Consider the following 27256-nt stretch of genomic DNA (forward strand, 5'->3'; position numbering starts at 1 on the left):
TCAATTACAGCCTAGGAACAGTGGGTTAACTGCATTGTTCAGGGGCAGAACGACAGATTGTTACCTTGTCAGCTTGGGGATTCGATATTGCAACCTTTCGGTTACTAGTCCCAACGCTCTAACCACTATTCTACCTGCCGCCCCAAGATGGGTGTCTGGGCCCATATATGGATTTCCTGCCGCGTTCCAATATGGACGTTAACTACAATATAGCGTCATCAAATTGGTCAATTTTGGTTTCCTCGTCGGGTTCTTGAACCAGAAGAAGCCGCGCGATGGTCTGAGCGCGCGCTCTTTGCCGAGACTACGAATCTGCCCTACCGGTGCAGCGCGACTGAACGAGAGTGAGTGAGGGAGGTGGTATGTGTGTCATCTCATGAGCTCGATAGAGCCTCCCACCGGCGACTGCATATATACAGCGAGAGCGGCGGCCGTTGGCCGTACAGAGGAGCGATTGGGAGATATAGAGATACATCGTACCGAGGTAAGTAGCCTACAGAGCTGCCGCCTCAGAGCTGAGGGATGGTGTTGCTGCTTTCTCTTGGAGGGATGCGGAGAGCTAGAGGATGCCCGGGAGTGTCTGACCTAAATTATAGGAGGTACCCTACAAGGATGATGAAATTGTCGCTATTCGCATGTGCGCCCGCGTACGATGGAATCACTCTCAAGATCACGGAGGGGAGAGACTGAGTAGCATACCCTATAGCAGCCTAATATAGGATGCTGTATAGATTGTGTAACGGGTCAAAATCGCAGTGCCTTTCAAACTAGACAAGTCCTGTGATGGGCGGTAATTGTGCAATCCACAAGCCTATTTGTAGAGAATGTAACATTGATTACAGTAACAATCATACATTTTTGTCTCAGAAATATGACAAATTTGCTAAATTCTTATTGTGGTATAGGCATAGTTAGCCAAATGGAGGGGTTGAATTAAGCCCTGTTTATACCTGGTGCACACTTTGTCCTCATTCTGATTGTGCCCACATTTGTAGACAGGTATAGACGATTAACAGCCACATTGTGATCCGATCTTCCTGACCACCTTCGGAGGTAGTCAGGCACACAAGCCAAACCATTTAAATCATCAATATACCTGCCTCTAAACTCATTGTCAGGTAGCAGCACCATTGATTTATGTAATCAGTAAATGTCTTTAAATACATATTATTATTATCTGTCTGGCCAGATTATCTGTCAAATAACAGCTAATCTGGCTACAATGCGACACAGTGGATGGATAAGAGACACATTCTAATACAATCTGTAAACAAAACAAACCATAATCAGATAGTGATTGGATCATATTGATCAGATCCCCAAACTCACGTTAGTGCATGGTGTAAACGAGGCTTTAGAGTACAAGAACATAAAACACAATTACAGCTGAAACAGATAAAATACCTATTAGGCCTATTTATTTCAAACATTCCAGCTCAGAATGCCAGCCTTATGCAGCTGGCTTTATATCAGCACTTTTACATGCAGGGATTACTAAAGCTGGGCATCTCCACGGTAACGGAATGATGCTTTGACTCAGATTTTTCACTTTAAAATGTATGCCAAACAAAAACTATTGATTTCAAAGTTTAACAAATCATAGAACTCTATGCAAATAGACTACTTTGAACAATTTACACAGCAAACCTAACAAAAACACATTTACTGGAAGAACTGTGCAGATGCTGAGAGAGAATAGCCGAAGGTAATGATAGACTATTGAATATCACACCATTGATATTCCGACACAGTACAAAGTTCGTGGCACCTGTACAAATTTTGCTCTTGTTATTTTTAGCAGCGAATAAAAGTCATGAAAATATGTAAAGTTTTTCTTCCTGTTTAACATTTTATTCTTTATTCTTGTTTAAACTTAAAAGGTACAGACTTTGTACCTTTTAACCGTGCAGATACTGAGTGAGTTTTGCCCTGAGAGTAACACAATTGTTTATTTGATGTAACAAGTGTCCCCTGGCTTGTTAAATTGGTAGGGAATTGACCCCAACCCTGGCACTGCCACCTAACCCATTCAACCCTGGCACTGCCACCTAACCCATTCAACTCTGGCACTGCCACCTAACCCATTCAACCCTGGCACTGCCACCTAACCCATTCAACCCTGGCACTGCCACCTAACCCATTCAACCCTGGCACTGCCACCTAACCCATTCAACCCTGGCACTGAACCTAACCCATTCAACCCTGGCACTGAACCTAACCCATTCAACCCTGGCACTGCCACCTAACCCATTCAACCCTGGCACTGCCACCTAACCCATTCAACCCTGGCACTGCCACCTAACCCATTCAACCCTGGCACTGCCACCTAACCCATTCAACCCTGGCACTGAACCTAACCCATTCAAGCCACGGCATAACAAATCAATGTATTAATCAGTTTTTTAAATGTTTTATATATATATAGTGCTTTTAACAACAACAAAAAATGTCACAAAGTGCTTTACAGTAACCCAGGTAGAAGTTCTACAAGTTTTGAGTATATATCCATGTGAGTAAGCTGGCTGAATGTGGGTGACAGTGTTAAATTGGTCAGTGGTGTGGAAATGCCAGATTTAGCTTGCCAAACAGGGGGCACGGCTCTACATTACCCACTGCCTGCTCCCTCCATAACTTTCTCTGGTACTCCCGCCCAAACAGAGCACGGCCAGTGTATGGAATCCTGCCACTTTTACTGAAAAGGGTAACTCCCAACACCGCAGCACTGGGTGAAAAACAGCCTGCAGTGCTCTCTCACCCAGGGCTGGGCAGGGGAGTTGGAGGTGGAAAGGGGGAGATGCGGGAGGTGAGTGCGTGCTTGTCAGAGGGGAGGTGGGAGGGATGATGGATGCATGTCAGAGGGGAGGTGGGAGGGATGATGGATGCATGTCAGAGGGGAGGTGGGAGGGATGATGGATGCATGTCAGAGGGGGGAGGGAGGGATGGTGGGTGCATGTCAGAAGGGGGAGGGAGGGATGGTGGGTGCATGTCAGAGGGGAGGTGGGAGGGATGATGGATGCATGTCAGAGGGGAGGTGGGAGGGATGGTGGGTGCATGTCGGGGGGGAGGGAGGGGGGAGGGGGCGTCGGGGGGGGGGAGGGATGGTGGGTGCATGTCGGGGGGGGGGAGGGAGGGGGGCGCGAGGGGGGGGAGGGATGGTGGGTGCATGTCAGAGGGGAGGTGCGAGGGATGGTGGGTGCATGTCAGAGGGGAGGTGGGAGGGATGGTGGGTGCATGTCAGAGGGGTGAGGGAGGGATGGTGGGTGCATGTCAGAGGGGAGGTGAGAGGGATGGTGGGGGGGTGGGAAGGGATGGTGGGTGCATGTCAGAGGGGAGGTGAGAGGGATGGTGGGTGCATGTCAGGGGGGGGTGGGTGGGAAGGGATGGTGGGTGGGTGCATGTCAGAAGGGAGGTGGGAAGGGAGATAGGTGCATTTCAGAGGGAAGATGGGAGACTTGGTGGGTGTATGTCAGAAGGGAGGGGAGAGGGTGTGGATGACCTGTGGCAGGTGGTGGGAAGCAGGGGAACCGGGAGGAGGTGTGTGCATGAGGCAGGGTTAGAGGGGAGATGTTTGGGTGGGTGTGTACGGGGATGGGGGTAGGGAGGCGCTCCCCTCTTGTCTAGTCTGTCAGCGTGCCAGGTCTACATTCCCACTGCACCGCCAGTGAAAAGGGCTGTAAATATATAAACAGGCCTGGCAGGATTAGAGCCTGCTGGGAGTGATCAGGGGGGATTTCCACCCCGCCGGGCACACAATGGCACCGCCACATAACATAAACACGCATACACACACACACAATGGCACCATGGCACAACAGACCTGAGCCTCCATAGATTTGATGCATACTGTCTTTTGTTTGGGAAGAGGAGGTTCGTCTAGCCACGGGCTGTGTGTACGATGCAGGGGGTGTGGCGCGGCGGGGGGCAGGGGAGGGGTGGTGTGGGGTGGGAGGGAGGGAGGGGTGTTGTGGTCCTGATATGTGTGTGTGTGTGTATATGAGGGGGGGTCATGACTGTGTGTATGTGTACAGAGAGAGAGACAGACAGAGAAAGAAACAGAGAGAGAGAGACGGACACAATAGCAGGATGAATAGAGTTGTTTTATTCCATGTGTGTGTGCTGGAGAGTCAGCTGAGCGCCGATAGAGACAGACCGAGGGATGGGATCTACGCTCACATAAAACAACAACCGTCGACGGCCGATCCAGTCCGGTTTGAACCTGTCACACCAGACTGAGAAGCAGACTCACAGACCACAACCCTCTCTCTCAGCTAAAAGGCTCTAACTCTAACACACTCTAACAGACAACAGCTCTACTGTTGGCCAAGCAGACATTCTTCTCTGTATGATATGGCAGTCCCACACTCACTCTACTGTACCTGACTCACTTAACCGGTGAGAGAATGAAAGACTGTCTGCAACCACCAACCATCTTCACTTTGTTTACGAGTATCCATCCATCCTGTCACCATGGTGACCCATTTTCTTTCTCTCTCTCTCTCTCTCTCTCTCTCTCTCTCTCTCTCTTTCTCTCTCTCAGTGTGCCGGCTCTGGCCCTGGCTACAGCCATGCCTCTTCTGGAAGAGACCACTGTGCCTCGAGAGCATCCCCCCACACTGCCTGTGGTCATCATAGGTATGTTTAGCCCTAACCTCTGACCGCTAACATCTAACCCTAACCTTTAACTCTGCCCCGAGACGCTAGCACCCCTTCGCCATCCCACCTCGCCCGCCGTCATCATTCACAGGTAACCTCTGACATTGCAAACATTTGATTCTCTCCTCTGTATGTCTCTGTAGGTAACGGGCCATCAGGTATCTGCCTGTCCTACCTGCTGAGTGGCTACAAGCCCTACCTGGACCCTTCAGCTGTTCACCCAAACCCTGTTCTGTACAGGAAGTTACAGGAGACCAGACACCTGCCCATCACTGAACAGGTGAACATCAAAGCATTGCATTACACACACATACAGCACACACACACAGATCACAGTTGACAAACACATAATCATTGAAACATGATAAAGTCTGGTCTCTCTATGCAGGATCTGGAGTATCTGAGTGAAGGTCTGGAGGGGCGGTCAGGAAACCCTGTAGCGGTGCTGTTTGACACCCTGCTGCACCCCAATGCTGATTTTGGCTACGAGTTTCCCCCTGTGCTACAGTGGAGACGAGACAAGCAGCAGCACCTCCCTCACCTGGTGCTGGGCAGGGCTACGCCTGGAGGGGCCTGGCACGTGAGTTATTCCTACACAGTTTATACCCTCCTTTCCCCGTTCATTTATCCCTACACCTCACCCATGGTGCTGGGCAGAGCTATGCCTGGGAAACCTGGAAAGACTTCACCCCTAAACATCAACCCCCAAATCTCCTCATCCCTATGTTCCAATACTAAACCTAAACTCCGTTCTTAAAATCCTCACCTCCAATCCTCTTTCTTTTCTCTCTCTCTTCTAGGTGATGGAGGGCTCCATGCTGACCATCAGTCTGGGCATCTGGATGGAACTGCCAGGGATCAACTACCGAGACCTGAGTAACAATGGCAAATGCAGGTACTGACAATGGCAAATGCAGAGAGGGAAGGATGGAGAGAGATAGATAGAGGCTGCAATGAAGTTAAATAGATTCAAAACAATGAGACAGCTTAAATCTCCTTAATACTTTAACAGAGTTTACTAAAGGATCTTTTGTTTGACAACGAGTGCTCTTCTCCCCCCCCCCCCAGGGGCGTGACCAATGACCGGGCCACTCCAGAGGAGATCTCGTCTTACTACCGTAACTACGTCAAGCTGATGGGCCTGAAGCAGAACTTTGTTGACAACACCTACGTGACCTCTGTGCAGAAACTTTTCCGTGGACACGAGGGGGAGGGTCTAGAGAATGGTCATGGAGTGTTGGGGGAGGGGGGAAAGGGGGTGTACGAGGGGGGAAAGGGGGTGTACGAGGGGAGGGAGGGTGAGGGTGTAGACGAAGGGGGAGCTGGGGGCCTGTGGGAGGTGAGGGGGTACCAGCGGGTGCAGGGCGACACCCACGTTCCTTTCTGCCTGTTTTCAGAGAATGTAGTTCTGGCCACGGGCGCGTCTGATTCGCCAGCTCAGCTGGGTGTGGAGGGGGAGGAGCTTCCCTTCGTGTTCCACAGCATCTCTGCCCTGGGATTGGCTGTGAGCCGGAAGAAGCTTGGGCCAAACTCTGATCCGGTGCTGATCGTGGGGGCGGGGTTAAGCGCGGCGGATGCGGTTTTGTGCGCTTGTAACAACAACATTTCCGTGCTGCATGTGTTCCGCAAACACGTAGACGACCCAGGCCTCATCTTTAAACAGCTACCCAAGACCCTCTACCCAGAATACCACAAGGTCTACCACATGATGCACTCCCAGACCCATGCAACACCAAACATGGCTGCCACCTCCACTACCAATGGCCTTCCCAGCATGGCCGCCTCAGTCTGCTCCAAGATGTGCTCCAAGCCCCAACCCACCACAACTAACATGGCCGCCAGTGGTGGTCCCGTTCTGTTCCCTGACTACACCAGCTTCCCAGAGCACTGCGTGGTGTCCTTCCAGCCAGACATGAAGTGTGTCCTACAGGGGAGCAACTCCCTCAAGGCCTTTAAGATCTCCATGGCTCTGGTGTTGATCGGCACCCACCCCAACCTGTTCTTCCTCAAGGGCCAGGGCCAGTACCTGGGACTGGACCCCACCAAACCCATCTCCTGCAAGCAGAACCCTGTGGATGTGCACCCCTACACCTTCGAATGCACCAAGGACCCAGGACTGTTCGCCATGGGCCCGCTGGTGGGAGACAACTTTGTTCGCTTCTTAAAGGGCGGTGCTCTAGGCATTGCCTCCTGCCTGCTCAAGAGACTGAAGAAGAAAGGCAAGCTGATCGCAGAAGGGGGAGGAGTAGGAGGAGGGGAGTTTATCTAGGTGAAGTGTGGATGGAGAGGAACGAGGTGGTGAATGAGTTGGGAGAGAGGAGGAAGAAGCATCTTTATTTAAGCGAAGGGAGGAAGGAGGTGGAGAAGGAGAGGAGAGGAAGGAGGAAGAGGAGGGGGTTCATCTTAGTAAAAATAGCTACTATTACTAATGGAGTTCTGAGTTAAAAGGGCAAAGCCAAACAGTAAGTTTTTTTATATTTTATTGTTTGCAGTGGACATACCTATTTGAACGCTGAAGCTTTCTTACCACTTCTGAGAGAACTGAAAACAATGGAAGTGGAGGCAGGCTAGAGTTACAGTACATGACCAGGTTCAGCCCACCACCTATTACGGCTCCACTGTTCTGGTTTCTGTTGGGACGCTGTCACAGGGTTTAATGTCCTCTATCCAGAAATCCAATCTGCAGTGTGACAATGTTTTTTTAAGTAATATTTGTGACATTTTGTAATGTCTTGAGTTTTTGTTGTTTGCTCACCTTGTCTTTCATGCAAGTGCATTTTCTGATTTCTCATCTACTTTAAACACTTGTTCTAGTATTTCTCTGATGGCTTTCACCATGCAATGGACTGTGAACCACTACAACTCCCCTTTAAAGCTTCAAGAAAATGGAACTTTGTAGAGATTGGCCCATATAGTGTTTCTGCCATCATCTCAATTCTGAGTTTCTCATCAGTACCAAGCTACAGACCCCAGCAGTATCTGGCAGACCAGGATGTAATGGGAACGTTGAAGTAACGGATGAATAACAGATTAATCAAAAACCCCATCACCATCCAAATCAGACTAAGTAGAATTAACTCACTATGGTTGGAGCGCTCCTCTTAAAGCTTTTCCTATGCAAACCCTTCCACTCACACACCTGACCTGAATGTATTCTGGATCAGATAACTCATTGCTAACTTACTGTACATGTCAGCCTGATTTCAACCAATGGGGCATAAGAGTTCTCTATTGATGTTAGACCATAACAAAATGCCAAATACTGTTTTTTAGACGCACTGAAGTCATGCAGATGCGCGTGACGCTGGGCTGCAGTAAGAAAGCCGTCGCCATCTGCGTCCATTCAACATAGGAGAAATATCGTAAATCTCGGCTAACAAAATAACTTTTGGGGGGTCTCATACGCTTACCGTGATGTTTTGATTCTAGCTGGAACAGTCGCTAAGATTATATTTGGTTGTGATCTTTGAAAAATAACTATTTTGGATGCAGCAGTTGTTAGCTAGAATGCTAATGCTCATTGACATAGGCTGTAGCAAAAGCTAACCAAATAGCCATTTTACTGGTTGAAGTTTAAGTGTTTTTCAAGTATAATGCAGTTGATTTGGGATAACACAAACATATTAAGCAGGACATTCATACAAGCCATACAATCCAATTATAACCCAAAAGTAGTGTGAAATGCACTCATAAGTAACATCTAAATATAGGCTTTTTTACTGCCACCAATTTGCAGCAATGTTAAAACACAGAAAGGGGTCTATAAAATACAACTAGTCGACGACTCCTGATAAGTGTACATTGGATAAACGCAAACTGTAGGTGCATTCATTGACGTCCACCAGTCTGAATACAAAACTGCTAGTCCATTGTATTTATCAGGAGTTGACTATCGCCTATTGAAGTCATAATGACTATGTTAAATGCATATTTTCTGGTTGCCATTATGGAGTAAATATTATGCCTGTTGCTCTGATTCCAGGTCCGTATAGTATTCTCTGTGACATTTCTCATACCATGTCACTTTCACACAGCCATCATACGCCTCATGTGTCTGTTGTGCCAAATACCTGTTACTGTATGTAAAGCTGTGAGGACTGAGGGGAGCGTTTCATTCATTTATTGAATCAGTCAGTCGCCTTTAGAATGTGTGTATCCATATGCAGTTTATTTCCGCATGCAGTCATCCTCACGACTGAAGCTGCTTGCAGAAAAGAAAAAACGAAACAAATTGTGGAATTGGGATAAAATATAGATTGTTGACAAGATCAGCAAACTGAAAATGTATGGACAGTTCCTGGTCAATATGCTGTATTCCAAACTAACAAGCCCTTAGGCACTACATCCAGATCGGAAAAGATGAATCAGTGGATAGGTGTAATTGTAAGGTGGTGGTAGTCACTCAACCTTGCCCCCAGATAGGCCATCAGCTTATGGCTAATTACACCTACATGTCCAATCTACACAGTAGGTGCCTTGATGAGAAGGGTTAACTAGGGGTTGATTAATAATAAAAGGAAACAGCAGGTTCCCCAACCCCTGGGGTCTAACCAGGGTTTTCTACTACTGTCTTACAACATATATCCCACGGTCTTCTCCTGTTCACAACAGACAGACAAGCTGCTTTGTGCATGGTAGAGTTGGACTCCTCTCTTGTACAACTCAAATGAGTTTTTAATATGTTTTGTATACTGTATTTTTTATTATGGACAAATAAAAATCTTGAAATGAATAAAAGTAACACCTATTTATTTGTTTACATTGCTCGCCATCAGTGACTAAATCAAGGTATATAATTAGCGTACAGTACATAGAAAGTTAGACATCACTGACAAAAACAGTTTAAACATTTGTCATTGACAGGCCCCTCTGGTCATTTTGAGTACAATGATCAAGAGTTCACTCAAAGATCCATTCATGAACATTATTAGTGGAGCAGAGATGGCAGTTCTATCAAACTGAGAATTCTAGAAGCGCAAAACATTCCCTGGGGTGTTGACATCCCTTCCTGTGTCTTAAGATGAACATTTGTCTGCAGGGCTTCACATGTTGCAGCCAGGTGCTCTCATCTTTTCTTGGTGGGTTTGGGGTTGTACCTACACACACACACACACACACACACACGTTAAATCAGGGCAGGGCCATCCAGACATCCCACCTAAACACTCAGGCTTTTAACATTCCTGCTCGATCAATCCTGGATGCATTTTGGACAAATATTAAAAATAGCCCAAATTAAGCCAGCGCTGTAAACCTCTGGCCGTGTTTGAAGAACCCAAACCAAACATCCTCCCAATAAACTAAGTCTGGGAGACGGGTTCGGGCCAGACCCAAAAACATAAAACTGCGGCTTGTTTTCTTAGTAGCCGGCGCTGTCCTCTGGCCATGCATGACTGAGTGGGCATCATGACTCAATGATCAAACAGCACAGTCTCGCTCCAGGCAGGCACGCACAGCCTTTTCTGCTTAGCCAGGGAAAATGCAGCAGCCTTAGCGTGTGCATACATCACCAGCATAACCCAGACAACCAGGTGTGACGCAGGAATCACTGGGCGCTGATTGGTCAGTGGCAACAAGCCAAAACCGTCCCAAACGAAGATCCACCCACTCACATCAGGAATGTTTCTCTCTGTTCTGTGGGTCTTGGTCTAAACGGTCCCTTTCAGATTACTATTTGACAGGCGATTCCAAAAATGGTGTTGACGTGTATTGTATGTATGCAGGGGACCAGCTAATTTCTCCTTGAGGGAGAATACAGCTCTATTGAATGTGAATCATAGTTTAGCTGGAATCAAAACCTGAGATCAGCCATGCTGGTTGGATTACAGCTACAACCAAGGCTATGTTTCTGGGCGGTTAATGTTGTCTTGTGTTTCTGAATTGGGGTTAAGGGAATGAATAGATGAGTGTGGAGTAGTGAAGAGCTTAGCAGACAGCCTCTAGTCCCAGTCATCCTGTGTGCAGGAAGCTGTGTGTGCGTCAGCCTGTAGGGCACTGTTGTCTTGTGTCTGGTAGTGACGTCCTTGAACATGGAGCAATGCCCCCTGGGAATGCGATGTTTGTGTAAGCTGGGTGCTCCAACCCTTCTGCTCCACTGCAGACGGAGTGGTTGACTTTTTCTACCTTGGGGGCTGGAGGGTTCAACATAATCAACATCACTCCACATTCATCCATTCATTCCCAGCCTGGCTCCAAACCTCTTCCAAACCATAGCCTGGGCCACAGCTTGGTTTACATTGTACTGTAGACTGTGGTGCCCTCCACCTGAAATAATGTGACCCAAATTGTTTTGGGTTGATTGTTTTGGTGTTTGCAGCCTGACAAGCCTTGTCCTCGTACCTGAAAAGGTCATCTCCCAAAGTCTCCTCTTTCTTGTTCTGACGCTCATCCTGAAACACAGACACAGGGCTTTGACTCGCACACACAAACCTCCATCTCCTCTCTACCCAGCCGCAGCCCCCTCCATCTCTACCCAGCCCCAGCCCCTCCATCCCCTGTTACTACCATTTCATGGTAAATACCATGTACTTCTCTTCTAGGAGTGTTTGTGTGTCTCAGGGATTGCTAAACAGACAGTAAGTATTGTAGTAAACAGCAGCTGAAGTAGGACTGTGTACCTCTGCTGCGTCTCTCAGCCACTCCTCCAGCTCAGAGTTCTTGCCTCGGTTGTGGGCCAACAGGTCTGACCCTCCGATGATGTTGGGCAAACCCTGGGCACCGGGAACTGGGTACCTGAAACACACACACAGAAACAGAGACACTAAGCTAACAGAGTCCCATGACCCTGTGTTGTGATGAGGTGCATTCTGGGGTCTACCTTGCAGAAGCGTTTAAAGTCTTTCCTGTTGACATTGCCGTGCGTCTCCATGGGGCGTGGTTTAGGTCTTGCCGGTGTTGCCACGGTGAGGGATTTGAACTCCACCACTATAAGTCTGCTGGGGAGATTCTCACCCCCTAAACCCTACATCACAACACAGACCAGTTACTGACAGACCTAACTCTTCCCCACTGGCCCCTACTCCAGACAGGACTTACTGGCATCAGTCTCTGGCTCTTCCAGATGACCAGGGGTCACACCATTAACTGGTTTTGCCTGGGGGGGGGGGGGGGGGGGGGGGGGGGCGACAGAAGATGGAGGATAGTTCATAATAATAGTCACCTCATAGAAACCAGGGCTGGGGAAGGCAGTCCATTCAGGAAGTAAACTGAAATTACAATTCAGTGATTTTAAAAATGGCAGATATTTTCAATGAAACTGAGAAGTAGAAGCTATCAATTTTTACATTTGAAATTAAAGTCACTTCCTGAATCAAGTGGCTTCAATTGGAATTGACCCCAGCCCTGATAGAAACACATGATAACAAACACACAATGACAGCTCCTCTCACCTCAATAAAAGACACCTCTTCGCCTTTGACCTCAGCTACAGGCTCCGCTCGCTGTCGTCTGCTGGCTGACTCCAAGCCTAACCTATGATTGGCTGCGATTGGTTCCACTGGATAAACCCGCTGTTTCTTATTGGCAGAGGTAAGTTCCACTGTTTCTAGGAGCCGTTTATTGGTTGAGCTCTTGTCTGTCAGTTGAGACCTCTGGCCTTGATTGGTTGAACTCTGTTCCGTCAGCTTCAACCGCTGGCCTTGACTGACTGACATGGGCTCATCCGATTCGTCCATGTCCTCAGACATGATGGACTCCAGTTCATCCATCTCTATCTCTGAAGCCCCACCCCCTTTAGTCTCCACCTCCATCTCCTTCCTCTTCCTGGATTGTAGCCCCTGCTGGGCAGGGTTTGAGAACCCCTCTGACAGAGCCTCAGTCTGACCTGGAAACAGATGTGCACCTGAGCTGTGTTGGCCCTGGGACCTGTGTGTGGGGGGTTGGAGGTCTCTGAGTGCTGTGGTACTGTCCTCTTCATCTTCTCCTTGTCTTCTTCCCTCCTGGAGAGCTTGGCCTCTGATGGGACAGTAGGGGACTCCTCGCCTTCCCGAGGTCTGAGAGAGAGAAAACATTGGTGTCTGTATATAATATCACCATTAACTCAAGATTGATAAGCCACTGTGTGGAATTGTATGGATATCTCCAGAGAGCTGCACTTGCCTTTTCTTGCCGACAGGCTGGAAGAAATTAGTGAGAGCAGACTGTTTCTGGGGGGAACCTTTCTGCGAGACCTGTTGTTTCTGGGAGGAGCGCTTCTGTGGGGACATCGTCTGCACTCCTCCGTTGGTCCGAGGGGCTGTGGCCAGGAATCTGGTGATAGCATCACCTTTCCCTCCACCTAATATCATGATAATACAATGTCATTTAGCAGACCCGTGTTTTCAGTTTATATGGCCCACACCAGAACTTTCCTACTGTAACTGACACCCACCCACTCTGCCTAAGTCATTAGAAACTATTCTACCTGGATGTTGTAGCTCTCCCTTTTTTCTGTCCGAGCCGCCACCACCAGCGCTGTCTGAGGCACTGAATGACGACATCATAGTCTCTGCCACTGTGCAGGTCCCGGCCAGCTCTCGGCCTGAGGGTTTGGGTCGGTTAAGATGAGAGGTGGTCCGGCTCTGGTTCCTCTCAGGGGTCTCTCCAACTGCGCTCACCCCAGCCACATCAACCCTACTCGGGGATAAGACAACACAGATCAGCCTGATGCACTCAAATAGAACTGTGAGTTTGGAGCTCAGGTTGTGTGTGTCTTACCCACTGATGCCCTGTGACGGCTCTGTGTTTACAGCATAGGCTGTGATGTTCTGAGACGCCGCTGGCATTACCGTCTCATCCACTGGTGCATTCTGGGATAGCGTGGCGCCAGGGATGGTGGGTTTCATCCTCATGGATTCTGACCAGGGGAAAAACACATTAACGATACAAGTGTTGACTCCACTATATAAGTCCATATCATTATAAAATCAGGAACTCCAAATAAACTGAGACTATGATTCACCGTATGAGAGCCCCACCCACCTGAGTCAGCCATCTGATTGGAGGGATTGCAGTACTTGTCACAGCTGACATAGATGGCAGCCAATCCGATCTCAGACTCTGTGATGAATCGAAGACCTTTCCTGGAGAGCGTGAGCGATGGTAAATATAGACTGCTGACACAATCAGTCTCATGTCAGAGCTGCAGAGAAGAAGCGTAACACCATAACCATGAATTGACATAGGAAAAGCCTCAAGTCTCAAAAGCTTTGGGAATGTCTCAATTGTTAGTGTAGTTCAACCCCCCCCCCCAAAAAAAATAATCTCCCTTTTTTAGGTATGGAACACACTCAAACTGCACTCTGTCTTTATGATACTGCAATGTGTGTACCTCTGTAGAATCCTCCCCACAGAGTCTGCCCACTTCTTAGTGTTCTTAGTGGTGGGGGGCAGTAGTGCTTGGGAGTTCCCCGTTGTCATGCCGATCACACAGCTCAATGGAGATTCAAGGAGTGACACAGGGACAGACCCCTCCTCCAAGAGCTGGCTCCTCCCACCTCCACAACTCACTGCCAAACTCAGACGCTTTTGCTGGGGAGAAGTGAGTGAGAGAGATGTATTATTATTATTATTATTGTGATTATTATTCTAAAAAGTAGCGGTACGGGTAGTAGAGGTGACAGTAACGATAGTAGTTTAATGATGGTAGGGATAGTGGTGGTGGTAGTAGTAATGATGATGGTAGTTGTGATGTAATGGTGATGACAGTTATAAGTTAGTTATAGTAGGTAGTCGGTAGAGATATTAGAGGTAGAAGTGCTACTAGTGGTCATGGTGGTAGTAGTAGGGATAGTTGTAGTATTAGTGTTAATAATAGTGGTGGTGGCATTCATTTTAGTAGTAATTATGGTAGCGTGTTCATTTTGGCCTCCTGAGTGGCGCAGCGTTCTAAGGCACAGCATCTCAGTGCAAGAGGCATGACTACAGTCCCTGGTTCGAATCCAGGCTGTATCACATCTGGCCTGATTGGGAGTCCCATAGGGCGGCGCAAAATTGTCCCAGCATTGTCTGGGTTTGGCCGTCATTGTAAATAAGAATTTGCTCTTAAATGACTTGCCTCGTTAAATAAAAATCCTTTTTTTCATGTTTGAACTTTTATTGTCCTTAATATTCATTATATTTTTTGATTTCCACTATTGACTTACCATTTTATTGATGTTATTTCTATTATTTATTTGTATTATTTACTACCATTTTATATTATTCTTCATAATTTTATTATAATATACATCAAGTATACCAAACACTAGGAACACCTTCCTAATATTGAGTTTCACCCCTGTCAGGACATGGACTCTACAAGGTGTCCAAAGCGTTCGACAGGGATGCTGGCCCATGTTGACTCCAATGCTTCCCACAGTTGTGTCAAGTTGGCTAGATTTCCTTTGGGTGGTAGACCATTCTTGATACTAAGGAAATTGTTGAGCATGAAAAACCTAGCAGCGCCTCAGTTCTTGACACACTCAAACCGGTGCACCTGGCACTGACTACCATACCCCGTTCAAAGGCACTTATCTTTTGTCTTGCTCAAGCACACTCTGAATGGCACACATACAAAATCCATGTCTCAATTATCTCAAGGCTTAAAAATCCTTCTTTAACCTGTCTCCTCCCCTTCATCTACACTGATTGAAGTGGAATCATAGCTTTCAACTGGATTCAGAGAGACAGAGACACAGAGAGAGACACAGAGAGAGACAAAGACAGAGAGGGAGGGGGAGAGAGACAAAGCGGGAGGGAGAGAGAGAGCGGGAGGGAGAGAGAGAGCGGGAGGGAGAGAGAGAGCGGGAGGGAGAGAGAGAGCGGGAGGGAGAGAGAGCGGGAGGGAGAGAGAGAGCGGGAGGGAGAGAGAGAGCGGGAGGGAGAGAGAGAGCGGGAGGGAGAGAGAGAGCGGGAGGGAGAGAGAGAGCGGGAGGGAGAGAGAGAGCGGGAGGGAGAGAGAGCGGGAGGGAGAGAGAGAGCGGGAGGGAGAGAGAGCGGGAGGGAGAGAGAGAGCGGGAGGGAGAGAGAGAGCGGGAGGGAGAGAGAGCGGGAGGGAGAGAGAGCGGGAGAGGGAGCGACAGAACGGGAGAGCGACAGAACGGGAGGGGGAGAGCGACAGAACGGGAGGGGGAGAGCGACAGAAAGAAAGAAAAAGGGAGAGTGCGAGACAGAAAAAGAGACAGAAAAAGAGAGACAGTATTGAGAGATAAAATAAACACAAAGATTTTAACAACCATTTCCCCGAATACATAACTGAGTGACCACACATAACCAACCACCTAACATCATTACCTGGTCTCCTAGCTGATGAGAAGAGGAGGCAATAAACAGGCCATAAAGCCTAATGGAAGCCCTTGATTTATTCAGACTCTCACATTGGGGAGCCATGTGAGGTGAACACTGTTCTGTAATGTTGGATTGTATAACGGCTATGCATAGAGAGAGAGAAAGCGGCAGGCCAGTACCTGTTTGGAGTGAGAGAGGCAGGCCAGTACCTGTTTGGAGTGAGAGAGGCAGGCCAGTACCTGTTTGGAGTGAGAGAGGCAGGCCAGTACCTGTGGGTGTGGGCGGCCGACCGTGGGTGAGAGAGGCAGGCCAGTACCTGTTTGGAGTGAGAGAGGCAGGCCAGTACCTGTTTGGAGTGTGAAAGGCAGGCCAGTACCTGTTTGGAGTGAGAGAGGCAGGCCAGTACCTGTTTGGAGTGTGAAAGGCAGGCCAGTACCTGTTTGGAGTCAGAGAGAGAGAGAGCGCGCGAGAGAGTGAGACAGGCCAGTACCTGTTTGAAGTGAGCGAGAGAGAGAGGCTTGAGTTTGAGTTGATTTTATTTTTACAGGGACAGTGCACATTAATCAACCTTTCAGTAAAAGTGACGGTTTTAGCCAGCCGGCTAATTTTCAACCGCAGTCCCTGGGCAGGTTATTAAAAACAATTACAATACAGACAATCACTGAGCAGTGAGCACACGCAGAGCAACATAGGACAAGCAAGACATAGCACAAAAAGCAACAAGACAAAATCCATAAAAGCAAGTGTTTCCACACCTCACAAGCTAAAGCCAACAGACAACATGGAAAGTGGCAATACACAGCTAGGGATTATGTTCACAAATCTGATTGACCTTTAGCCATGTCTTCATGTTTGTGAAAGTGTGATCAGTTGGTGCAGTTGTGTGCGTCTGATGGCAGTGTATTCCAGACATGGGAAGCCCTCACAGAGAAAGCAGATTGACTAAAGGTGCTTTTCCTTAAGGGAACTATACAGTCACCTTTCATGGCAGACCTTGTGGATCTGCTGCCATATGTTTGGGTTTTCTGTGTAACAAAAGTACTGAGTGGAGGGGGAGCCAGGCCATTTAGGATATTGAATACAAGACATGCATCGGTGTATTGCACAAGATTTTCCCAACTCAGGAGCTCATGCTTTCTGAGGATGTAACAGTGATGATGGCTATTGGGCTTCCTATCAAGCACTTTGAGAGCCTGTTTGTAGACAGACTGAATAGGTTTTAATGTTGTACAGCAAGTTTGGGCCCAACTAGTCAAGCAGTATGTTAAGTGGGGGAGTATCATAGATTTAAAGTACAGTTTTGCTACCTCTGTAGTCAAACAATTTCGTATAAATCGGAAATTAGCTAGGTTGAATTTGGTTATTTGAATCACCTTTTTCACCTGCTTTTTAAAAGAGAGGTTGGAATGATGCCACACTGACACACTGAGTTCAAGGTATGATTTCATCCATCTCAAAGCGTCGGGGGAAAAGTTGAACTTGGACAATTTTGTGATGAGAACCTCATGGTTAACAGTATCAAAAGCCTTCCTTAGGTCCAGAATCACAGCCCCAACAATGCCCCCTTTGTCCATCTTGGACTTCACATTTTCCAGAAGAAAGCAGTTGGCCGTTTTTGTGGAGTGTTTTTCTCTGAAGCCAAACTGCATGGAGTGTAATGTGAAGGGGCTGTTGTTGAGGTGGGCAATCAGTTGTTCTGCTACACACTTTTCAACAACCTTTGACACGACAGGTCAAAAGGTTGTGGGCCTGTAGTTACTCACGTCAGCAGGGTCACCCGATTTAAAGATGGCCGTTATTATGGCCGACTTCCATAACCTTGGAAACACCCCGACCAATAGATGTGTTGATGACCTTAGTAATGGGGCCAATGAGTGACTCTTTGTAGTTTTTAAGAAAGGTAGAGTCCAGCCCAAACACATCTTTGACTTTAGAGTTCTTTAGCGAGCTAATCACCTTGTTCCCCTCTGACTCAGAAACCTCCCTTATGACGAAGACAGGTTGAGTGTCATTCACTAACACTGAGCCCAAGAAACCCAGTGGAGGGGTTCTGTGTCAGTACCCTGACAGAGTCAATAAAGTAGGAATTGAAGGCTATTGCTATTTTGACTGCATCCTGTGTTAGATTGTTATTCACCATGATTTCTAGCCTTTTTACAGTGTTACTATGGTCTTTCCCTGTTAACTTTTTTCGATTCTCCCAGATCAATTTAGAATTTCCCTTTGCTTCACTAGTTATGTTAATAAAAAAAGTTTGCCTTGGCCCGTCTGATTTCTTTCATCACCTTATTTCTCAACATGGTAAACCTACGTCTGTCATGCTCTAATTTGGACTTCAGGGCTGTTTTTAGAGCATAACTTCGTTCTTTCATCAATTTCCAGATTTCTCCATTTAGCCAAGGAAGAATGCTTTTTTGGCCAGGTTTGGGTTTGATTTTCATTAGGAAACCATTTATTGTAGTCTGGATTGTGGATAGAAAAACCTGACTATCAGCTTCCACATCTGTATAGGACAAGAGATCATTCCAGTTAATTCCCTTAATTGCATTTTGAAAATAATTTAATTCACTCGTAGGTATTCTTAGTTGATCCGGCGTTCTAACAGTAGAGGGGTTAAACCTGCTCTTAGAAAGCTTTCTGGCTATAAGTGTCAAATTATGATCAGATAGCCCAGTATCCATACTGAATGATTTAGTCTCTGGTTTATTACTGAACACCAAATCAATCTGTGTTTTAGAGCAACAAGTCACCCTGGTTGGCCCTTTAACTAGCTGTGTAAGGTCAAAGATATTAGTGATCCATTTGAGGGTTTTCCTACATGACTGGTCTTCATAATTAAAAAAATGTATGAAATGAAATGTATGCATTCACTACTGTAAGTCGCTCTGGATAAGTAATCTGCTAAATGACTAAAATGTAAATGTAAAATCCCCCCATTAAGATGACCTCTTTCCCAAAATCACATTCCCTAAGCATGTTATTAAACTGTTTAAAAAAAAAAAAAAATGGTGGAAGGTGGTCTATACATTCCAATATGGTTAAAAGACATGTTCTTTAATGTAAATCACCAGACCCCCTCCTCTTCCTTCAATCCTGTCTCTCCTGAAAACATTGTAGCCAGGCACAATCAAAGCAGCATATGGAGAATTTTTATGGAGCCATGTCTCTGAAAGGCAAGGTAGTCAAGGTTGGAGTCTGTGAAAAGATGTTGAATTTGATCACTTTTTTGAATGACACTACAAATGTTCAAGTGCCCCCCTAGTAGTCCCTTGGGCTTAGCTCGTGGGTCCCAGATGACTTGAGAGTGATTGACACGTTGAAAAAAGTAACATTTTCATGTTTTTTCTGACGGCTGGGTTTAGGCCGTTTTGTTTAGTTTTGATTAGGGGCAGTTCGGTAGTGCAATTAACTATCCCTCCCGCCTGCACTGGATGCGGGGAACTAATTAAAACAGCTTGCGTACCAGAAGCAGAGTCAGGGATCACATATTGCGACTTGGATATGTTTGAAGAGTCAAATTCCATCTTGGAGCCGGGTGAGTCGAGAGAAACCATGGGACCATAGCACTCACCCACTTCCGCAGCGGCGACGATCAGTGGACGAGGCCATCCACTGCTTTCCACTCCGGTGAGTATTGCCGGCTCGATGATGTTAGGCCCAGGACTCAGTTGCACATCCCCGAAGAGCAGGAGGGTAGTGAACATGTAGTTTAACAGTTTCCGATAAATGTTGGACTTGTGTTTGTTACGCCTAAGCGGTTCAGTAGAATAGGGAGCGAGGTAGACTTGGCCATTATTCAGAACATTATGGTATGCTGTGAGCTGTCCACTCCCGTGGAACAGTGAACCAATGTGTTTGGTGTTGATATTCTCAAGCAGTAGATTGATTGTGTCATCCCAGCAAGGACACACTGAAATTTCAGTAGAGCAGCTACATAACTAACAATCATGGCAATGTACTGGAGATAAAACACAGAATTGAGCTTTAAATCTTTGCACGAGTTACTTAGCTGTGGTCAGCGTACACCTGATGTTTTAGATAAAATAACAGCATCTGTAGGAGAAGCGGCCCCTGCCGCACCACCCTCCCTTCCGTCTGCCATTGTTTGTTTGGGGCCAAAACAAAACAGGCCAGTAGCTGTTTTTTTTACAGGCTCCTAACCAACTGTGCTATTTTTTTTGTTGCATTGTTTGTAACTCATTTTGTACATAATGTTGCTGCTACCATCTCTTATGACCGAAAAGATCTTCTGGACATCAGAACAGCGATTACTCACCTCGAACTGGATGAAGATTTTTTCTTTAATGAGTCTGACGCTAAGAATAAACTGCTTTGTCAAGACAAGGCCCAAATCCCTGTCATCAGCGTGAAGAAAAGACGGAGGAAAAGGGAGGGCTGCGGGGTGCCCTATAAGAATGTCGACGAGGAGGTAAACCACCACTACCCTCCGTATTATTGGCCAACGTGAAATCATTGGAAAACAAACTGGACAATCTACGATTAACACCATCCTACCAACGGGACATTAAAAACTGTAATATCCTTAACAGCTTCTAACCCCAAGCCATAAGACGGCTGAACAATTCATCAAATGGCCACCTGGACTATTTACATTGACCCCCACCCCTTTGTTTTTACACTGCTGCTACTCGCTGTTTATTATCTATGCATAGTCACTTTACAAATTACTTCGACTAACCTGTACCTCTGCACATTGATTCGGTACCTCGTTATTGTTATGTAATTTTCTTCTGTTAATTTTTTCCCCCATAATTTTTTCTCTCACATTAGTTTGAGTAAATATTTCCTAACTCTATTTCTTGAACTGCATTGTTGGTTAAGAGCTTGTAAGTAAGCATTTCACAGTAAGGTCTACACCTGTTGTATTCAGCGCATGTGACTTTGAAATGTTGATTTGTTTGCAGTGTGAGCGAGAGAGGCAGGCTAGTATCTGTTTGCAGTGTGAGCGAGAGAGGCAGGCTAGTACCTGTTTGCAGTGTGAGCGAGAGAGGCAGGCTAGTACCTGTTTGCAGTGTGAGCGAGAGAGGCAGGCTAGTACCTGTTTGCAGTGTGAGCGAGAGAGGCAGGCCAGTACCTGTTTGCAGTGTGAGCGAGAGAGGCAGGCCAGTACCTGTTTGGTGTGTGAGCGAGAGAGGCAGGCTAGTACCTGTTTGGTGTGTGAGCGAGAGAGGCAGGCTAGTACCGGTTTGGTGTGTGAGCGAGAGAGGCAGGCCAGTACCTGTTTGGTGTGTGAGCGAGAGAGGCAGGCTAGTACCTGTTTGCAGTGTGAGCGAGAGAGGCAGGCCAGTACCTGTTTGGTGTGTGAGCGAGAGAGGCAGGCTAGTACCTGTTTGCAGTGTGAGCGAGAGAGGCAGGCCAGTACCTGTTTGGTGTGTGAGCGAGAGAGGCAGGCTAGTACCTGTTTGCAGTGTGAGCGAGAGAGGCAGGCCAGTACCTGTTTGCAGTGTGAGCGAGAGAGGCAGGCCAGTGCCTGTTTGCAGTGTGAGCGAGAGAGGCAGGCCAGTACCTGTTTGGTGTGTGAACGAGAGAGGCAGGCTAGTACCTTTTTGCAGTGTGAGCGAGAGAGGCATGCTAGTACCTGTTTGGTGTGTGAGCGAGAGAGGCAGGCCAGTACCTGTTTGGTGTGTGAACGAGAGAGGCAGGCTAGTACCTTTTTGCAGTGTGAGCGAGAGAGGCATGCTAGTACCTGTTTGGTGTGTGAGCGAGAGAGGCAGGCCAGTACCTGTTTGGTGTGTGAACGAGAGAGGCAGGCTAGTACCTTTTTGCAGTGTGAGCGAGAGAGGCATGCTAGTACCTGTTTGGTGTGTGAGCGAGAGAGGCAGGCCAGTACCTGTTTGGTGTGTGAACGAGAGAGGCAGGCCAGTACCTGTTTGCAGTGTGAGCGAGAGAGGCAGGCCAGTACCTGTTTGGTGTGTGAGCGAGAGAGGCAGGCCAGTACCTGTTTGGTGTGTGAGCGAGAGAGGCAGGCCAGTACCTGTTTGGTGTGTGAGCGAGAGAGGCAGGCTAGTACCTGTTTGGTGTGTGAGCGAGAGAGGCAGGCCAGTGCCTGTTTGGTGTGTGAGCGAGAGAGGCAGGCTAGTACCTGTTTGCAGTGTGAGCGAGAGAGGCAGGCCAGTGCCTGTTTGGTGTGTGAGCGAGAGAGGCAGGCCAGTACCTGTTTGGTGTGTGAGCGAGAGAGGCAGGCCAGTGCCTGTTTGGTGTGTGAGCGAGAGAGGCAGGCTAGTACCTGTTTGCAGTGTGAGCGAGAGAGGCAGGCCAGTGCCTGTTTGGTGTGTGAGCGAGAGAGGCAGGCCAGTACCTGTTTGGTGTGTGAGCGAGAGAGGCAGGCCAGTGCCTGTTTGGCATTGAGGAAGAGGAAGGTCTTGCCAGTGAAAAGTTCTTTACGTTCTGGCCTCTCTGTCAGGTCCACCTCATCCTTATTCAGACTGGGCTCGTCTATTTCTGGGAAGAAACTATTAACACCCACAAACAGTCCTTCAATAACGTTGAAGGGATAGTGAGAGTTGGGCAATTAAAAAAAAAAACAATTTCAGAAATTTCAGAATAAGGCTGTAACATAACAAAATGTGGAAATGCACTGTAGGTATATAAAATGAGGCCTGGATGAAGTGGCAGCTATTATTGTGCGGTTTGTGGAGGTGAGCAGCAGCCTTGTGTGTGGTGTCTCTTAGTACCTCTCAGCTTTTGGAGGTGGTTGTTTCTGTTGCAGGGCTTTGGTGAGCTCAGTGAAAAACTCCTGCTTGACTATGGGCCGACAGCACAGCAACGCACAGATAGTCTGCATGGGGAGAGAGTACATTCTGTATGTACAGATGAACACACACACACACACACACACACACACACACACACACACACACACACACACACACACACACACACACACACACACTTTGTGGTCATGTGCTGACCTTGATGGTGACTTTAACAGTGGGCATGACCAGGTGAGTGCAGTCCTGTGTCCAGGTGTTGGTCAGCCGGCCACCCAGAAGCTGCAGGGTCTGAGACAGAGAGACCTTCCCTTCATTATCAACACAGGACGAGCACACAACCACAGTTACCTGTTGCACACTGGAGAGAGAGAGAGACATTTCAAAATATAGATTTCTAATTTGTTTCCATCAAAATTCTTATCATTGCGTAAATGTGGGTGCACACCTGAATTTGCTGTGAAAGACCCCAAATGTCACTCTGTCCCCTGCCGTCAGGCTGCGAGGGGTGTCTCCTGACAGACGCTCCTTGTTAACAAACGTGCCATACTTAGAACTGTCCTTCAGGGTCAGGGCCTGGCACACAACAACAGTCTGTTGGTTACATCTACTTTATGAAATACTCTTAACCAAACAATACAAGACGTGGATTTTGATATCCCTTGATATCCCTAAAAACAAGTGTCTCCTTATGTAACACATGCACTTTATGCAAAAAACCCAGCTCTGTCTACAAGACAAGATTCATGCTGGCTAGTAAGGATGGTGAACAGTGCAATAGCACCTTCTACTGCAAGGGAGAAATGACAGCATTTGATGGACTTGGGACAGAATGTAGGCCTGCTCACATTCAGCCTATATATTTTTCAGTGGAGTATTTAGGAGTTGTAGGGTAGTACTCTGGTTAAGCAGGTGTGTAGGGTTTGTGTGTGTGAGTAAAAATACAGTTATTACTAATAAAGAATATCCCCGTCTCCCTCTCTCACCTGATCTGTAGCAGTGAGGTGAGCATGAGCCCGGCTGATGGACTGGTCATTGGGCAGGATGACCTCACAGTTCTTACGCCCCACCACATACTCCTTACCTGGCAGGAGGTAGTGGGTGACACCTGGGACAGGATATGTCATGAGATGGAATAATGACAAAAGTCATGTTCTTATTCAAAACAACTGGAGGATGATTAAGGGCTTAATCATCATATGTTATGTGTTAGATATCATGTGTTAGAAGATTACGAACTGCAAGTTAGCTTGCTAGCCAGGTGTAACTTGGATGAATTGTGTCATGGGAATAATACTAGCTAGCTAATTAGATGGCTAGCTATGCAAACTATTTTTAATAGTTACTGTAACAGGTTTGATTCTCATCTTCTAAGCGCGTATTCTGATACTCCAAAATACACTGAGAAACATAGCTAATATCTAGAACGAGCTGTCAAATGTAGCTAGCTAATGTTGTTAGCTGGTGGGTTGGTCATCCGCTATGGCTAAGATAGCTAACGTTACTGTAGCTAACTAGAGCTGGGCAAAACAAAAGTTACCTCCGGATTCTAAAGGGTTCAGTGTCCACATGCTATAATACACTACGAGCTATGGAACAAACCCCGAACGTGTGCTCTTCTCTGTCAATAACTCGCTAGCTAGGTATATATCTACAAATAGCAAAATATCTAATGCGCCACGCGAGTCTGAGTTGCGTACAGTCAGCGCGAAAGTCCACATCAATTTCCTTTCAAAATAAGAGTCCCAACTGTGGGCATTGACATGATGCCGCTACTTATCAACTGAATCCAGTATAATTGTGTACTATGTCGTCCCCCATACAGTGATGCCTGCCAATGGTTCGTGAGAATATGTGGACAAAACAGAAAGGCCAATGCCTGACTGTGCTTTAAATGTGCTTTATGTAGTGACAATATCAGTGGGGTGTATTTATGAATGCCAAGGGAGGCCAGGCTTCCCCCAAAAATGTAAAGAAAATAACACAACTATTTATCTTTCTATCACACCGGAGAAAGCATCGAGCGAGCGAAACAATGTTTGAATGTTAAATGACGAGACAGAGGCATTAATGCGAGTAACCAGTCTTGTTCAGTATATTGCAAAACATCCGTGTATTTCAAGCACACCGGTAAAAACACTGGAGTTGCAGTAATTAACATTAACCAACAGATGGCATCACTGTGCCATCTTACACCTATAACAAACATCACCCCTCTGTATGTGTAGGCCATCTACCTCAAAAAAAGAAACACTTAGACAACACATCCTAGATCTGAATGAAAGAAATAATCTTTTTAAATACTTTTTTCTTTACATAGTTGAATGTGCTGACGACAAAATCACACAAAAATAATCAATGGAAATCCAATTTATCAACCCATGGAGGTCTGGATTTGGAGTCACACTCAAAATTAAAGTGGAAAACCACACTACAGGCTGATCCAACTTTAATGTAATGTCCTTAAAACAAGTCAAAATTAGTCTCAGTAGTGTGTGTGGCCTCCACGTGCCTGTATGACCTCCCTACAACGCCTGGGCATGCTCCTGATGAGGTGACGGATGGTCTCCTGAGGGATCTCCTCCCAGACCTGGACTAAAGCATTCGCCAACTCCTGGACAGTCTGTGGTGCAATGTGGCGTTGGTGGATGGAGTGAGACATGATGTCCCAGATGTGCTCAATTGGATTCATGTCTGGGGAACGGGCGGGCCAGTCCATAGCATCAATGCCTTCCTCTTGCAGGAACTGCTGACACACTCCAGCCACATGAGGTCTAGCATTGTCTTGCATTAGGAGGAACCCAGGGCCAACCGCACCAGCATATGGTCTCACAAGGAGTCTGAGGATCTCATCTCGGTACCTAATGGCAGTCAGGCTACCTCTGGCGAGCACATGGAGGGCTGTGCGGCCCCCCAAAGAAATGCCACCCCACACCATGACTGACCCACCGCCAAACCGGTCATGCTGGAGGATGTTGCAGGCAGCAGAACGTTCTCCACGGCGTCTCCAGACTCTGTCACGTCTGTCACATGTGCTCAGTGTGAACCTGCTTTCATCTGTGAAGAGCACAGGCCGCCAGTGGCGAATTTGCCAATCTTGGTGTTCTCTGGCAAATGCCAAACGTCCTGCACGGTGTTGGGCTGTAAGCACAACCCCCACCTGTGGACGTTGGGCCCTCATACCACCCTCATGGAGTCTGTTTCTGACCGTTTGAGCAGACACATGCACATTTGTGGCCTGCTGGAGGTCATTTTGCAGGGCTCTGGCAGTGCTTCTCCTGCTCCTCCTTGCACAAAGGCAGTGGTAGCGGTCCTGCTGCTGGGTTGTTGCCCTCCTACGGCCTCCTCCACGTCTCCTGATGTACTGGCCTGTCTCCTGGTAGTGCCTCCATGCTCTGGACACTACGCTGACAGACACAGCAAACCTTCTTGCCACAGCTCGCATTGATGTGCCATCCTGGATGAGCTGCACTACCTGAGCCACTTGTGTGGGTTGTAGACTCCGTCTCATGCTACCATTAGAGTGAAAGCACCGCCAGCATTCAAAAGTGACCAAAACATCAGCCAGGAAGCATAGGAACTGAGAAGTGGTCTGTGGTCCCCACCTACAGAACCACTCCTTTATTGGGGGTGTCTTGCTAATTGCCTATAATTTCTACCTGTTGTCTATTCCATTTGCACAACAGCATGTGAAATTTATTGTCAATCAGTGTTGCTTCCTAAGTGGACAGTTTGATTTCACAGAAGTGTGATTGACTTGGAGTTACATTGTGTTGTTTAAGTTTTCCCTTTAGTTTTTTTGAGCAGTGTAGTATGACATCACTGTCGCCTGTATGGCCTCCCTTGATAAAAAAAGTATACAATAATAGCCAATGTTGAGCTAACTGAGCGAGCTCAACTGTGAATGGTGTCAAGGGAAGCCAGTTTGGATTTGGCTTCACTCAAATCACATCACATGGAGAGCAATACCTAATTGGTCTTGTCTACACTTGACACTTACATGTGACTTCTGCTATCAGACTACGAAGCTCGCATTGTGCGGATTTCCCCACAGTCTTGATGCAATCAGGCTACTGAAAGCGCATACAGTGGGGGACTTCATCAGCACTATTCCCACAAGTCTCCAGAAAACTTGTGTTTTTGGACAGAGGCACCTTTTCATTATAACATTGGAGGAAATACATTCCTAGTGTATGGGGAACGTGTTTGCTGGCCTCAAATGCTAGCCAGCTAGTTAATATTAAGAAAAACTATTTCTTGGGGGCTAGAGTTATGCTAACTCGTTTGCAATCCCTTTAGCGTTACTTGCTATCTTGCTGGCTAGCTACAGAGGTTAGCTAGGTACTTTGCTACAATAGTTAGCTACTGCCATCAGTTGTTGTTGTGTTAGGGTGCGTTCGTAAATTCACTCTGGCGATCTACTCCGATTTCAGTGCACTCTCATCTGAATGTGCCAGAGCGCAGAATAATTGATGAATTTACCAATGCGCAACACCTGTTGAATATGACCAGTGTCAGTAAACTTAGGCACATTTTTTTTAACTCAATTGTTTCCAGCAGCACAGTTAGTCACCAACGCTCTAGACAACATGAAAACAGCCTAACCACTTCTACTAGGGTGAGTAAAA

At 47.1% G+C, this 27256-nt stretch overlaps 2 protein-coding genes across 2 annotated transcripts; one reads left to right on the plus strand and one right to left on the minus strand.

The window, feature by feature from the left end:
• LOC123728047 (oxidative stress-induced growth inhibitor 2) lies at positions 1 to 9394 on the plus strand. The gene is made up of 6 exons (XM_045698559.2): positions 1 to 484; positions 4538 to 4632; positions 4797 to 4933; positions 5042 to 5233; positions 5454 to 5548; positions 5722 to 9394. Exons 2-6 carry the CDS (start codon positions 4566 to 4568, stop codon positions 6920 to 6922), a joined length of 1692 nt encoding a protein of 563 aa, XP_045554515.1. The 5' UTR covers positions 1 to 484; positions 4538 to 4565; the 3' UTR covers positions 6923 to 9394.
• nbn (nibrin) lies at positions 9386 to 24341 on the minus strand. The gene is made up of 16 exons (XM_045712839.2): positions 24169 to 24341; positions 23615 to 23736; positions 23077 to 23204; positions 22830 to 22989; positions 22593 to 22696; positions 22253 to 22370; positions 13961 to 14160; positions 13612 to 13712; positions 13348 to 13486; positions 13055 to 13263; positions 12751 to 12928; positions 12365 to 12644; positions 11471 to 11577; positions 11271 to 11385; positions 10993 to 11042; positions 9386 to 9749 (listed from the first exon to the last, which is right to left on the minus strand). Exons 1-16 carry the CDS (start codon positions 24197 to 24199, stop codon positions 9719 to 9721), a joined length of 2073 nt encoding a protein of 690 aa, XP_045568795.1. The 5' UTR covers positions 24200 to 24341; the 3' UTR covers positions 9386 to 9718.
• Positions 24342 to 27256: the final 2915 nt, after the last annotated feature.

The sequence above is a fragment of the Salmo salar genome, chromosome 02, assembly GCF_965601325.2.
Source record: "Salmo salar chromosome 02, fSalSal1, whole genome shotgun sequence".
Taxonomy (NCBI): Eukaryota; Metazoa; Chordata; class Actinopteri; order Salmoniformes; family Salmonidae; genus Salmo; species Salmo salar.